The 15136-nt window shown below is 42.8% G+C and overlaps 1 protein-coding gene across 1 annotated transcript in view; it reads right to left on the reverse strand.

Annotated features, from left to right (window-relative positions):
• Nucleotides 1-8696: 8696 nt before the first annotated feature.
• The window catches only part of LOC130428783 (protein NLRC3-like), a 48063-nt gene continuing 41623 nt past the window's right edge, over nucleotides 8697-15136 (reverse strand). The window contains 3 exon segments of the mRNA XM_056757024.1: nucleotides 8697-12452; nucleotides 13298-13471; nucleotides 14524-14697. Of these exon segments, the coding sequence (XP_056613002.1) occupies nucleotides 12440-12452; nucleotides 13298-13471; nucleotides 14524-14697 (361 nt within the window). The 3' untranslated portion in view covers nucleotides 8697-12439.

Raw genomic sequence — 15136 nt, forward strand, 5'->3', positions numbered from 1 at the left:
TCAGGGACCATCACACACATTCACACTATCATACAGAACCATTGAAACCACAAAAACATACACTTACCTCGGTCTGAAAATAACTCCAACCGGTAACTTCACTTTGGCTGTGAATGAACTCAAAGAGAAAGCTCAAAGGACTTTCTATGCCATAAAAAGATCCATTAAAATTGACATCCCAATCCAAATCTGGCTCAAACTTTTCAAAGCAGTAATTGAACAAATTGTATTATACGGCAGCATGGGCGAAAATCTCATTTAACAGTAGGGGGGGACAATACATATAAATTTTTCCAAGAGCAATTTTTGAAGGGGACACAAATAATACAGTCAAAATTGTACTTACTACGTCACCAAGCGACAATATGCATCAGGTTTATAGTTGTTTCATGCAGACTTGCAGTCATATTATAACTGAATTGAAACTGTGAACAATAAAGATTTTTTCCATTTATATATATTATTTGTCTTTGTTGTGAAGACAGGAACTACCCTTGATACTACATGTTGACATTGAGTCACTTTTTAAACACTTTAAAATGTTATCCTGATTTATACTGCAACATTGTTTGACAAAGTTAACGTACATCGACATCATTGATTGATTGATTCATCATTGGTTGTTACGTTCAGCTGGCTCCGCCAACAAACTTTGTTCATGTTCGTGTACCCAAACAAACTTAAATTCTGTGTTGTACTCGTTGATGAATCGCATTAATCATTAATCGTTAATCAGCATTTATGGCAACAACTAATTTATTAATGCATCAGGATCAAATACATTAAAGAGAATCACTTCATTTAAAGTGAATAAAATATCCTTCTTAATGGAGTTCAACAAGCACTGATAAACTGAGCCGCATAACTGACTGAATGTGTTGCGCGCAATGCGCAGGTGAGATGAACGTGGAGAGCAGGCATTGGGCCAAACCATTGTGAGGGGCAGAGGAGGGGGAACTCAACAGTTTCTAAATTTACTTTTGTATATTCTACTAATTACGCAATAAGATTAGATTAACATCAATATATTCATGACAATAGCGAATTTAATTGATCGAGGGGGGGGGACAACTCTCGGATAGAGGGGGACATGTCCCCTGCGTCCCCCCCGGGATTTACGCCCATGTACGGCAGTGAAGTGTGGGGTCCTTCTATAAAATTTGACTTCTTAAATTGGGAAAAACACCCGATCGAAATTCTACATTTAGTTCCCTTTCTGTCGGTCTCTCGACGTTGTGTCAAGAACGACAGATGGGGTTCGCCCTTGAGAACCAATCAACTCTGACTACTATAGAAAAGGCCAATGAAATTTGGCGAATGAAATTTGCATGCCGGGCTCCGCCCCCGGATATCCGGTATAAAAGGAAGCCGGCGTGCAGCATTCATTTACCTTTTGTTCTTCAGAGCCTTCGCTCATGACTACGAACTGAACGAATTCAATGAATTCTTCGTCTTCTTCTACTGCCGGATCTACGACGTGTAGCAGCGGATCGTCCCTACCTGCAGCGACCTTCCCCTGGGCGTCTCGGCAGTTCCGAGGGTGTGAGATTTATCTAAAAGTCCTTTTCAGGACTGACTGAGCATTCTCCAGCGCGGCTGTTCTCTTTGGTGCGGAAAGGAATGGATACGATCGCTGCATTAGGTGTGTGGGCGTCCAGCACACTGAAGCAGCGTTCGTTGACACATCTGCCCGCACTGCGGGTAGATTGTCATTCAGAAGTTGCGGTCACGGGTGGCTGTCTTCCTACGGGAACCAGCCACCATTTCGTTTGCTACCAGGGCTGTGACATCTGTGGCTACGGCCCTGATGACCACCCATGTTAGCAGCGTTAGTGATATGGGGAACTCTGCGAACGTAAACCCGCCAGCTAAGTGCTCACGGGCCGATCGCACCCCGATTCGCTTTTCTGAACGTTCCCCAACCGGCGGTGGCATACCGTCCGGATTCTCACGCACACACATCGAGAACGACATGTCCCGCTGTTCTCTTGGGTGCGGCAGGGGACTGACACGATCGCTGCATTAGGTGTGTGGGCGTCCAGCACACTGAAGCAGCGTTCGTTGACCAGCCACCATTTCGTCTGCTACCCGGGCGGTGACATCTGTGGCTACGGCCCCGATGACCACCCACGTTAGCAGCGTTAGTGGTATGGGGAACTCTGCGAACGTAAACCCGCCAGCTAAGTGCTCACGGGCCGATCGCACCCCGATTCGCTCTTCTGAACGTTCCCCAAACGGCGGTGGCATACCGTCCGGATTCTCACGCACACACATCGGGAACGATGTGTGACGTAGATGAGATGTCGCTCGCAGCATCGGAGGGAGACTGACATCCGACTCTGACGAATCCGAGCTCCACCCCCAGCGGTCGAGTTAGGAGGAAGCAGAAATGATGTCATTCATGCTAACCCGGGGTTCTGGAGGTGCATGAGGAGCTGTGTAAAACTTGGAGCGCTCCACTCTCGGACCGCTCCAGTGAAAACCAGCTCCACCTCCCTTACTTCCCTTGATGGTGGGGCAGCCAAGGACTGCGTCGAGATCCCCCGAGTGGAACGTCCGCCCGCGGTGCACCTGTGCCGCGGACGGCTACCACCTGGGGGGCATCGGCCACGCCTACGGTCCAAAGCACGTAAGACTTCGGCATCACTGGTGTCGAGGGCTTGCAATGCCGCGGACAAGGCTGCCTCCTCTCTCTTCGCCATGGCCATCCTGCAGGTCCGCCAGGCCAAGGCGTTGAGAGAGCCCCACGAGGGTAAGGCCGACCTGGGTATAATGCAGGATCTCCGTGCCGCCGCTGACAGCGCTCTACGGGTGACTAAGGCGGCGGCACGGGCCCTGGGTCGGACGATGTCCACGGTAGTGGTCCAGGAGAGACACCCCCGGCTATACCTTGTGCAGAAGAGTGATACCAAGGAAGTCCGCTTTCTTGATGCACTCATCTCGCAGGGTGGGTTGTTGGTAAAGACCGTCGAGGACTGCGCTCAGCAGTTTTTGACGGTGAAGCAGACAGTGGCAATTAACCACATTTTTCTCACCGCGACTCGGCCGCCTGAAGGCCTCCGAGATCCCGCGTGACGTCTGCTTCCCTGCAACCCAGGACCCCTTCGACATCGATTCTGGTTCCTGTGCCCCCACAGGCGGCACCCCGGAAGCAGAGGTCGAGGGGGAAACCTCCACCCCGTCAGGAAACTTCTCACGAGAAGGGACACTGACGGGAAGACTCCAGGGAGAACAACATCGGGCCCGAACCATCACAGCCACGGCTCTGATCGGTCGGCACGTGACGACTCCTGCCTCGTCACCAAAGCCGGGCCCTTTTCAGGGCCTGGCGCCCACTTACTCACAGAGTTTTTCGGTCTCCCCGGGTGTACTTGCAGCCGATCCCACACTCCACTGGACTGTGCTCGGCGAACCGACCTCACGCCGAGGCGTGAGGTCGTACACATACGACAGTTGTCACCACTCTCAAACCTACAGTGCGTGCCATTGTCCCGCCAGGCAGGTAAAAAGGCGGAGACATCCTTCCCTCCGGGGACCCCCCGCGACAGATGGTTAGCTCCGCCAGCCGACGAACCACCCCCCGTGGAAATGATGAAGCAGACCGCCCCCTTGGTCATCCTGTACAGTCCCTGGGAGCTCAAGAGCTGCCCACACTGTCTCGCTGGCTAATGCGGGTGGTCCGTCTTGGTTACTCGATCCAGTTTCCCAGAGACTTCTGGCAAAACAGGCATCGAGTTCGTCCAAAATCAAGACGTTCAGTGGGTCACAACCTGCACTTCATCATTCCCTAGAAACACGGCGGGTTGCCATAGGTCTGCGTACCCTGAACAAGCACCTTCAGGAGTTGCCGTTCATATGCTCACGCAGAGGCGCATCCTGACATCTATCAGGTGTCAGGATTGGTTTGTGGCAATCGACCTGAAGGACGCTTACTCTAATGTCTCGATCCCCTCGACACTGCCCCGTTCCCATGGTTCGAGTTCGAGGGGTGGGCATATCAGTACAGAGTCCTCCCTTTCGGTCTGTCCCTGAACTATCTCGACGACTGGCAAACACTCGTGAAATCTGTTCTGTACACAGAGGGACCTGGTGCTCCGGCATCTAGATCGATTGGGATTTCAGGTCAACCGAGAAAAGAGCAAACTCTCCCCAGTGCAGAGCATCCTCTTTCTCGGTATGGAACCAAACTCTGTCACCATGACGGCACAGCTGTCCGCAGCATGTGCCCAGTCAGTGTTGGAACTGGAGGCTCCTGGGACACATGGCATCCTCCGCGGGGGTAAGACCCCTCGGGCTGATGCACATGAGACCGCTTCAACACTGGCCACAGAGTCAAGTTCCGAGGACAGCGTGGCACACCGGCAGCAGGCGCATGGTGATGACGCCCTGCTGCCGACGCACCCTAACCCCTTGGTCTTCCATGACCTTCCTCCGGGCGGGGATTCCCCTCGGGCAGGTTACGAGGCACGTCGTGGTGACGACGGACGCCTCGCTGCAGGGGTGGGGTGCAGTGTGCAACGGGCACGCAGACGCGGGGCGCTGGACGGCCCCCGTCTGCGCTGTGCAATTGCCTAGAGTGGTGTACGCTCTTGGTAACTAACACAACTTGCCCGACGCCTCCTCCTGTGGAGTTAGCAGGTGATCCGCTCCCTGCGGGCCACACACATCCCAGGCAGACTGAACCAGACAGCCGACACGCTCTCTCGTCAGTATACGCCTTGCGGAGAGTGGCGACTCCACCCCCGGTCCAGCTCATTTTGGGTGTTGTTCGGACAGGCACAGATAGACCTCTTTGCCTCCCATGACACCACCCATTGTCTGCTTTGGTACTCCCTGACCGAGGCCCCCCTCGGCACGGATGCCCTGGCGCACAGCTGACCACGGGACGGGCGGAAGCACACCTTCCCCCCCAGGAGCCTCCTTGCACAAACACTGTGCAAGGTCAGGGAAGAGGAGCACCAAGTGTATTGGTTACACCACACTTGTCTAACCGCACTTGGCTTCAGAGTTGATGCTCTGAACAGCGACTCCCCCTGAACCATTCCCCTGACAGAGGACCTGCTCTCTCAGGGCAAGGACACGTTCTGGCATCCCAGATCAGACCTCTGGAACACCCATGTCTGGTCTCTAGACAGGACGAGAAAATCCTGAGATGGCTACTCCCCCTCTATGGCTGAGACCATCACCCAGGCTAGGGCCCCATCTACTAGGCGGTCACACGCCTCTAGACGGCGCCTCTTCTCGTCCTGGTGTCTCTCTCTCTCAACGAGAAAAGACCCACTGAGGTGCTTGATCAGGATTGTGTTCCCCTTCTCACGAGACTGGAGACTAACATCTCCCCTCCAAACTGAAGTGTATGTAGTCGCTATCGCCACTCATCACGACTCAGTTGATGGAAAGTTTCTAGGGCAACTCGACCTGATCACCAGGTTCCTAACGGGCGCGAGAGGGCGGAATCCGCCTCATCTCCGCTCCATACCCTCTTGAGAGCCCCTCAGAGGTTCCGATCTTCCTCACCTGAGTAAGACAGCCCTCCTGTTGGTGCTCGCTTACGTCAAGAGGGTAGGGGACCTCCAAGCATTTTCTGTGTCCCCGGATTGCCTTAAATTCGGCCCTGGTATTCTCACGTTATCTTGAGACCCAGGCCCGGATACGTGCCCAAAGTTCCCACTTCTCCCTTCGAGGACCAAGTGGTGGACTTGCAGGCGCTCCCCACTGGGGAGGAAGACCCAACCCCATCCGTGTTGTGTCCTGGACCGCACGCAGAGCTTCAGTAGCTCTGACCAGCTCCTAGTTTGTGTTGGAGGACAGCAGAAGGGGAAGGCTGTCTCCAAGCAGAGTCTGGCGCACTGGGTCGTGAATGCCGTTACGACGGCATTTCGATCTCAGAATCTCCCATGCCCATTGGCAGTGAGGGCTCACTCCACCGGAGTTTAGCCACCTCCTGGGCACTGGCAGAAGCACCTCTCTAGCAGACATCTGTAGAGCTACGGGTTGGGCTACGCCCAAACACCTTCGCAAGGGTTAACAACCTTTGCGTAAACCCGGTGTCAGCCCACGTCCTGCGTGGCGACATGTAGGACTGGCATCCGGGGGGGCGTATGCCTGCGAAAGCACCTTCCCACCCTCCAAGAGGTTGGGTCAGTGTGCTATCTACCCTTTTCTTCTTACCCAAACACATGGCTAAGAAAATTGGTACCTCACCAACCTTCCTTCTTACCCAGACACTGGTTAAGAACAGGCATTCCATCCATCACTAAGCAAGCACCTCCTGGGGGCCGGGAAACCTTATGACCTATCACAGATAGTTCTAACCGGACCTGTGCTATCGGACGCAGTAACACCCCCACCGTGGGCTGTTCCGTCTGTTATACCCTCATGACAATGGTTCCCACACATGGTAACCCATGAACTTCCCCAGGTGGACCTCCACCTCGCGGTACTACCCAGTCCGCCCCTTCCATGCGTTCTCCTCCAAGGACGAGACCATATCATATCTCCACCCTATTCCTCCCCACGGGTAGGAGATGGCCTCTGCAGCGCTTCTCTGATTAAGAGTTGTGCTTTTCCCGGTGTAAACCCGAGCCGGACGGCCTCTCGCCTGTAGAGAGCTAAGGCCCCGTCCGTGAAAGGTTACCGGTCAGGGCTGTACCCATCTTTCTCCCAGAAAGCTCTGGAACCCCCCGACCACCACACTGGAAGGTTACAAGTTTCACGAAAGCGTCGAGCTGACACGCCCAGGCTTGTTACCGTCGCTTCGCTGAGATTGTGACGCGATACAGCGTTTGTGGCGTTTTCCATAGATAACCCCATCTGTCGTTCTCGACACAATGTCGAGAGACCGACAGAAAGGGAACGTCTTGGTTACGTATGTGACCTCAGTTCCCTGATGGAGGGAACGAGACGTTGTGTCCCTTATGCCACAAACACGTATCGTATTCTGCTGCAGTCGTGAGAGGATCTCAGGCTCTTCAGAACAAGAGGTAAATGAATGCTGCACGCCGGCTTCCTTTTATACCGGATATCCGGGGGCGGAGCCCGGCATGCAAATTTCATTCGCCAAATTTCATTGGCCTTTTCTATAGTAGTCAGAGTTGATTGGTTCTCAAGGGCGAACCCCATCTGTCGTTCTCGACACAACGTCTCGTTCCCTCCATCAGGGAACTGAGGTTACATACGTAACCAAGACGATTTCTGTAAAAGAATTCTCAAAGTCCAAAGAAAAACTCCAAACAACGGATGTAGGGCAGAATTAGGCCAATACCCTCTCCTTCTAAACATTCAGAAAAGAGCCGTCATCTTCTGGAAACACCTAAAAACAAGCGACCCCAACACATACCATTACAAAGCCCTGAAACACCAAGAGCTGAGCGTAGGTAAGAGTCCTCTCCTTCAGCTGGTGCTGAGACTGACTGTGATCACACACACAGAGATCAGTCAGCTTCAGGACACACACACACTCACACACATTATAAACACAGAAAAGTACACAACCTATTCGACAAACACAACTAAAAACCAGCACAAACTGGAATGTTATTCGGCACTTAATCGTGAATACACCATAGCAAGCTACCTGAGCACAGTGAGTGATGTGAAAACACTGACGAGGTACAGACTCAGTGAACACAGTCTGGTCATAGAGACGGGCCGGAGAAGACAGACCTGGATCTCTCGTGAGGACAGACTCTGCTCACACTGTATGATGAGAGTGATGGAGACAGAACTGCACTTCCTCACAGAATGCCCAAAATATAAAGACATCAGAGAGCATTACTACCTCAAAATTAATCAAATATTCCCACAATTTAACTCCTTTAATCAGACCCAAAAACTCAGATTCATTCTTGGTGAAGAAGCCAAATGTTGTCATGTAGCTGCAAGATATGTGTCATCTTGTCATCTACTGAGGGACAGCCAGAGAGACACAAACAACCAGTAAACACACACACTTTACATCTACACACATGTATATAATGTATATAATGTTCAAATTTTATAATAATAATATAATATTTTTTTATCATAATTCATTTATTTTATTTATATTTTTGTCTAAACACTATTGTTCTCTGTATGATTTAGTTTAGATTCTATGTAGTTTTAATGCTTTGGCAATACAAAATGTATATTTTTGTCATGCTAATAAAGCTTTCTGAATTGAATTGATACTGCCACCTGGTGTTCGAGCGCAGTACTGCACTGATCTCTGCTGATGAAAAACACTCTTTTCCACTTGATTAAGTAAATTAATCTTTAATGTACAACCACCCATCTCTGTCGTCATGGCGACGGGCAGCAGGTCTCCACGGCGATCAGTGTTTGGCATTTGGAGTCGACAGTGATGAGACACTGACTGATGGTTTTAATAAAGACTAAAACAATGTGTTTTTAATCTCTCACATTCAAGGTAATATAATGAGCACAGATGACTGAACTCTCTCTCTCTGAAGAGATGATAAACTCAATAAAACTCCATCATTACAGCACAACTTCTGCTTCTGTTAAACATTGTTTTTGTATGAGATCAGATGTAAGACAGATCATCTGTCAATCTAAATCATCATTTTAAATCAGAGCTGATCACACTAAACAATCACATTTGAGATGAAAGCGTCTGTCAAATGCACCAGAATGACATACAAGAGTGATTCCTGAAATCTGAAATGACTCATTCAAAACATTGTGCCGGAAGTGAAATCCATTGTTAGTGTTCAATATTTCTACACAACGCTTCACATTTAAACAGAAAGTCAGACTTTATAACAGTAAATGAAGAAATTAGTTCTGGGACGGAGAGAACATGTTCAGTTCTATAGATCAGGAGATTAAAAGAGTTCATATGATCACTAACTGATTCATGTGAATTTATTTCTTTCACTTTTGTGAAGTCCCCTCACACACACATCACTGTTTCCAGAAAACTATCAAAAGAAAAAACATCTGAAGGATGAGCTAATGTGATCTACTCACATGAATCTTAAAGAGACACTACACTGTAAAATCTAATTAGTTGATCTTACTTAAAAAAACATGCAAACCGATTGCCTTAAAAATACTAAGTAAAGTGAAAAGGTATTGTTGAGTTCAAGTAACTTAAAATAATAGTTCAGATGTACTTTTGACTTAGTGTGGAGTAATCAGAATTAACTATTATTGCCAATTTAATAATTTCCATTGGATTTATTGCATTCATCATTAGAGTTTTAATTCAATAATTCTTTTTTTTATTTCACATAAATGTAATTCTAAAAATGCATAAATCAAACACCTTGACTTGTGCAACACAAAACAAGCAAGAGGAGACAGATCTCAGAACTGTATGCACAGACTATGCTCATTGGTAACAAACACATGAGGTTCGCAGACCCTAATCACATGCACATGTCTTCTAAACAGTGGTAACCACAAAACTGAAAAATATGTCAAACTCTTTTAAATATCTAAGAGAAGTGAACATTAAACACTATCAAGTCTTTAATTTAAATAAAAACACATAAAATAATCATATTTTTTTAAATGTACTCTCCTAATGCAGTCTGGCGCAAAGCATGTAGGGAATCTTTTCTGCGTACAGGCAAGATCTGCTCTCCACTGCCTCTTGCTGGTGTAGTAAAGTAATGACTTCGCTTGCCGCTACTTGCTTGATTTAAGTAAAATATAATAAATGCGAAAAGTAAGTAGTTTGATTTCCCCTGCAAGTAATTGTTAACTTAACTTAATAAAAACTAGTAAAATATATACATTTTGACAACTGAGTAAAGTTAACAAATAATTTCTAAGTAAGGACAACTATTAGATTTTACAGTGTACACCCAAAAATGAATATTTTGCACACTAGACCCTATACCTACACATCTACTGAAAGAGATGTATCACTCTCTTTTCTTTTTTAAACAAAAGCTTTTGTTTTTCTTGTATTGCAATTTATTTAATGAATTAAATATCTTATTTTTTATTAATCTTGTAATCTAGCTATAAGATATAATACTAAAATAAACAATGATACTGAAAGCTACTAAAATAATACATATTATATTGTAAAAAATGATCTTTGGTCTTTTTGAATCATTGACCCTTTAAAACTCTTATAATGTCTTGATTTTAGATTAAATTAAATTCAAGTTCTTTGATATTTTCAATGACTGAAGAAAAATCTAAATTTCATTCTTGTCCCTGAAAACACTTGTCAAAAAACAACACGTTTTATTAAACCTTTAGACAAACTATGAAAGAAAAACATAGTTGTAAAAGGTGTTGAAGTATTTGGATAATAAACTTTAAAGATATAAGAAAAGTACTTTTATATTTTTTAATAAATCGCCATGGCAACAGCGTTATTCAAAATTCATTTACAGTTTATCACCAGTATCATGGCCTCATGTTGACAAATTTTGGTGTGAATTGGATCATTTTCCTCAGAGAACACCACATTAGACCAAATATCTAATCCACATCATGTGTGATAATAACATAAGTCATTTATTATTGTTTTGAAGCTGAAAAGTGTTTCCCTACATTATTTATGTACCTTTTTACATGACTTTTCTAAAGATATTTTGGTATAATTTTACACTAAGGTACCCTTTATGAAGCATTTATAAATGTGTTCATTAATGATTATTAAGTCACTTACAAATGCATTATAAAGCAGTTATAACCACATGAATAAAAAGGGATTCTAATGAAATACCTGACAAATAGTGAGAAGATATAAGAAACACAACAAAAGTGTTCAGTCTGATCAAAATCAAGATAACAATAAATCTGCTTTCGAGTCAAATAAATGAAGAAAACATTTATTAAACATTTATAACATGTGAGAAATTGCTCATTATTGAGCATGTATTTCATTAGAATCTCTCTTTTTATTCATGCAGTTATAACATTAAAACATCAGGTTTATGTCACATTTCAGTTTTCTATTATCATTATCATTATAATAATACTTATAATCAAGCTTTATACATATATGTTCACAACATGACAAGTGCTGCTTATCGAACACTAAGACTTTATGAATTTAAACATGAATTAAATGGTTCATTAATTTATCAGAAAGAATCTATCTGAGCTCATTCATCATATTGATGACATCTGTAAACTAGAAAGCTTCAAATAAAACGACTGACTCCTGAACAAAATGTTTTTCTGAGGTTAAAGTGTTCCACATTATGACCAACAGAGGACGATGTTGACTTTTCAAAGAAAGATTTTCATATATTTTTGTCAACACTTCATCACACTCCTAAAGATGTCACAGAGATTTAACGTGAAACAATTTATACTCAAAAAACTTGAGAACACTTTTAAGATGTGAAATCAATGAAATATAATGTTTAAATTGTGTAAATGTAATTATAAATGAAATTAATCTGAGTAACTCGAGTAAAGTAGAATTGACCACAAATGCTAAGTGTATATCAAAAATATAATGTGTTAATTAAATACTTAGTATACTATAATATAAGTGAATTTTAGAGAAATGAACTGTTGGATTTTTTAACTATTTTTAATATATTCCACTGAAAAATCATCTGAATGATTTTATTAAGTTAATATAACTGTTTATTTTTGTGATATTTACTCAATCACATGAATTAAATTGAATTAAAGAACTTGAAGAATAAATACATGTGTGATAAGATTACACTTACAGTCTCTGTGTAAACCTGTAAATATAACAATCTGAAGCACTCGTGGACAATAATCCCACTGTGTTCTGAATCTGACAAATAATCTCACAAACACTTCTTCTCTTATTATTATCTAACTGACCTGATCTGTAATATCACAAAGATTCAAAACATTACGAGCAAATAGATTGAATTGTGTTCAAACGCACATCAACATGAAGCTCTTAAAACCCAAACACATCATCTGACAGCTGTCTCTGAAACTCCAGAAACTTCAGTTTCACAGCAGAATAAACCAAATCCATACAAAAGTCAAATCACATTTAGACAATAAAAGTCAAAAGATTCAGACTCAAAGTTTCAATCTCTTTCTATTTCTGATCCTTCTTCAGATGTTGTGACGTTTAAATTCATTTGTTTTATTGGTTGATAAAGTGAGTCACACACATGATGATCTTTACTGTACATCTCTGAACACACACACTAGATTTGCTCTATTTGATTCAAATCTACTGGAGTTTACACAACATTTGTGTGTGTTTACTGTCCTGACAATATTGTGTAACATCATTTTCTTTTGTTGAAGAAGTTTTTCAGTCACTTCATCAAGACTATCACAGGATTATGAAACTGAATGTGTGAATGATTGTTTTCAAACAGTGTTATCAGTGTGAGGTGTTATTGTGTCTTCAGTGTGTGTTGATTGTGTGTCTGTGATGTCACTATAGTGTCGTCTTCTTATTGTCCATCAGATGATACTGAAGATCACACACACACACCTTTAAACACACACATTACTGACATCACCTGTGAGTCCTAAAAGAGAAACACAAAGACAGAAGTAATGTATCATCACTACACATATCAACAATAATAAACTCACTTTAATCTTCCTCTGTTGAATTTATAACCTGTATTATATGTGTCATCTGGCACTTTATTGTGTAGATGTTTTGTGTATATATTGTGTGTTGTTATTTCTACAGTCTGTCAGTATTCTGCAGTGTCTGAAGCACTCAAGACTTTCACTCACTGCACACGTGTGATGATGATGATGATGATGATGATCAATAATAATGATCAAGAGCATCAAATAAAAACATCTACCCATGTGTGCACAAACACTGAGGTGAACATCCATCAAACAAACAGCAGGAAATAAAAGAATAAAGCACCACATAAATAATAATCATATGTTTAAGAAGAGTAAGATGACAGTATTAAATCCTGAAGTGAACAGACTCTTCATCACACTCATTGAATTGAATTCTTATTGTGCTGCACTTATAAAACATCAAGTGTGTTCATCTGTACACTTCACATTTACTCTTGTGTTTTATTATTCACAACTCATATGTGCTCCACAAACTGTTTTGAAAAATATAGTTTTTGTTTTGTGCTGGGCTAAAATCTCAGAAATAAAACACATATGAAGTTTGATTAAGTTTTTGTCTAAATACAAATATTTCTTAGTTTAAACTAGTCAGAGGGGTAGAGATGGGTAGAAAGATTTTAACAAATACATTATAAGGAAATAATGAGAAATGTCTTAAAACAGAAACACTGATCTTATAGCTGCACCAGAGTCATTTACATTTATTTGAGTAAGTTTTTATAGTTGTTGAACTGATGAAACAATTATTTAAATGAGCTCTACTCACGTCACTGTCTCTAGTTTATAATGTGGATCATCTCTCAGTTCACAGATCTGCTTCACTCCTGAATCTCCTACATTATTATCAGACAGATCCAGATGTCTCAGGTGTGAGGGGTTTGATCTCAGAGCTGAAGTCAGAGCAACACAACCTTCATCTGTGATATTACACATCCACAACCTGTAGAGAACAATAACACACACTTCAGTCTCTCACTTCAGCAGAATGTCATGAATGAAACACATATTACACTGAATAACATTCATCATCATGTTAAATCTTCATCTCATCATTAAAATGCTGTTCTCACGCTCTCACACCACACATCTGTTTTCTTACACAGGACCGTACGCACCATTGTTTCTATAGTGTGTCATCAAATGTGTGTAATAATTGTGTAAAAGCAGAAGTGTATTTAATGCTCAAACATTTGATAACGTCTCAGTGGTCTAACAGCGCTCCTCAATGTCAAAATAAGTGAGATGACCAATCAAATGAAAGAAGACGAGAGTTAGTGTTGACAGAGCCGAGCGCTTCTGTAAATAAAGTTTTTCATGTGCAGATGATCTGATGAGCTCAGAATATAAACACAACAAGTAAAGTTTCATGTTAAGCGTGTGTGAATGTCCCACATTAAACTGTTTCCTTATAATGGACTTCTATGGAGGAGAAAACACTTAACGTGACATTATTCACTTTATCTGTGGAATAACAACTCCTTCTGTTGACAGCAGTTTGTGTTTATTACAAGTAAGATTTGACAGAATTTGAGTTTTTTCTGGTGGTTGTTTGTGTACGTTATGTGCTTTTCACATTAAACATTTTACAAAGTCCCAGTAAACTGTGTGACTTTTAAAGTTTGTTTATTGGTTGTGTTTAATATATTAAAATAAAAATATATACTTATATATACTTAAATACATCATTTCACCTGATTTCAGTGATTTATTCTTTTTGGCAAGATCTCTTAACCATTGTTTGAAAAGTCCATGTCTGATCTGAGATCAAAATTTAAAGAGACATTTCACCTAAAATTAAAAGTAATAAAATGATGTTGATTGTAGTTATCAAATGTTTGACAATCACAATACACTTATAATGTAAAGTTTTGTGTTTGTGTTTTTATGACATTCCTGCATCTCAAATACTCTCCAACCAACCCTTGAACATGAATATAGAAGATGATGAACTAAGAATCAGTACATGTGTGACTATCAGAGAGATGATCTTACTTCAGTGTCTCCAGTTTACAGTGAGGATTCTCCAGTACAGTAGAGATCAGCTTCACTCCTGAATCTCCTACATTATTATCAGACAGATCCAGATGTCTCAGGTGTGAGGGGTTTGATCTCAGAGCTGAAGTCAGAGCAACACAACCTTCATCTGTAATCTTACACCGACTCAACCTGTAGAGAACAATAACACACACTTCAGTCTCTCACTTCAGCAGAATGTCATGAATGAAACACATATTACACTGAATAACATTCATCATCATGTTAAATCTTCACCTCATCATTAAAATGCTGTTCTCACGCTCTCACACCACACATCTGTTTTCTTACACAGGACCGTACGCACCATTGTTTCTATAGTGTGTCATCAAATGTGTGTAATAATTGTGTAAAAGCTGAAGTGTATTTAATGCTGCAAACATTTGATAACGTCTCAGTGGTCTAACAGCGCTCCTCAATGTCAAAATAAGTGAGGTGACCAATCAAATGAAAGAAGACGAGAGTTAGTGTTGACAGAGCCGAGCGCTTCTGTAAATAAAGTTTTTCATGTGCAGATGATCTGATGAGATCAGAATATAAACACAACAAGTAAAGTTTCATGTTAAGCGTG

The sequence above is a fragment of the Triplophysa dalaica genome, chromosome 9 (assembly GCF_015846415.1).
Source record: "Triplophysa dalaica isolate WHDGS20190420 chromosome 9, ASM1584641v1, whole genome shotgun sequence".
NCBI lineage: Eukaryota > Metazoa > Chordata > Actinopteri > Cypriniformes > Nemacheilidae > Triplophysa > Triplophysa dalaica.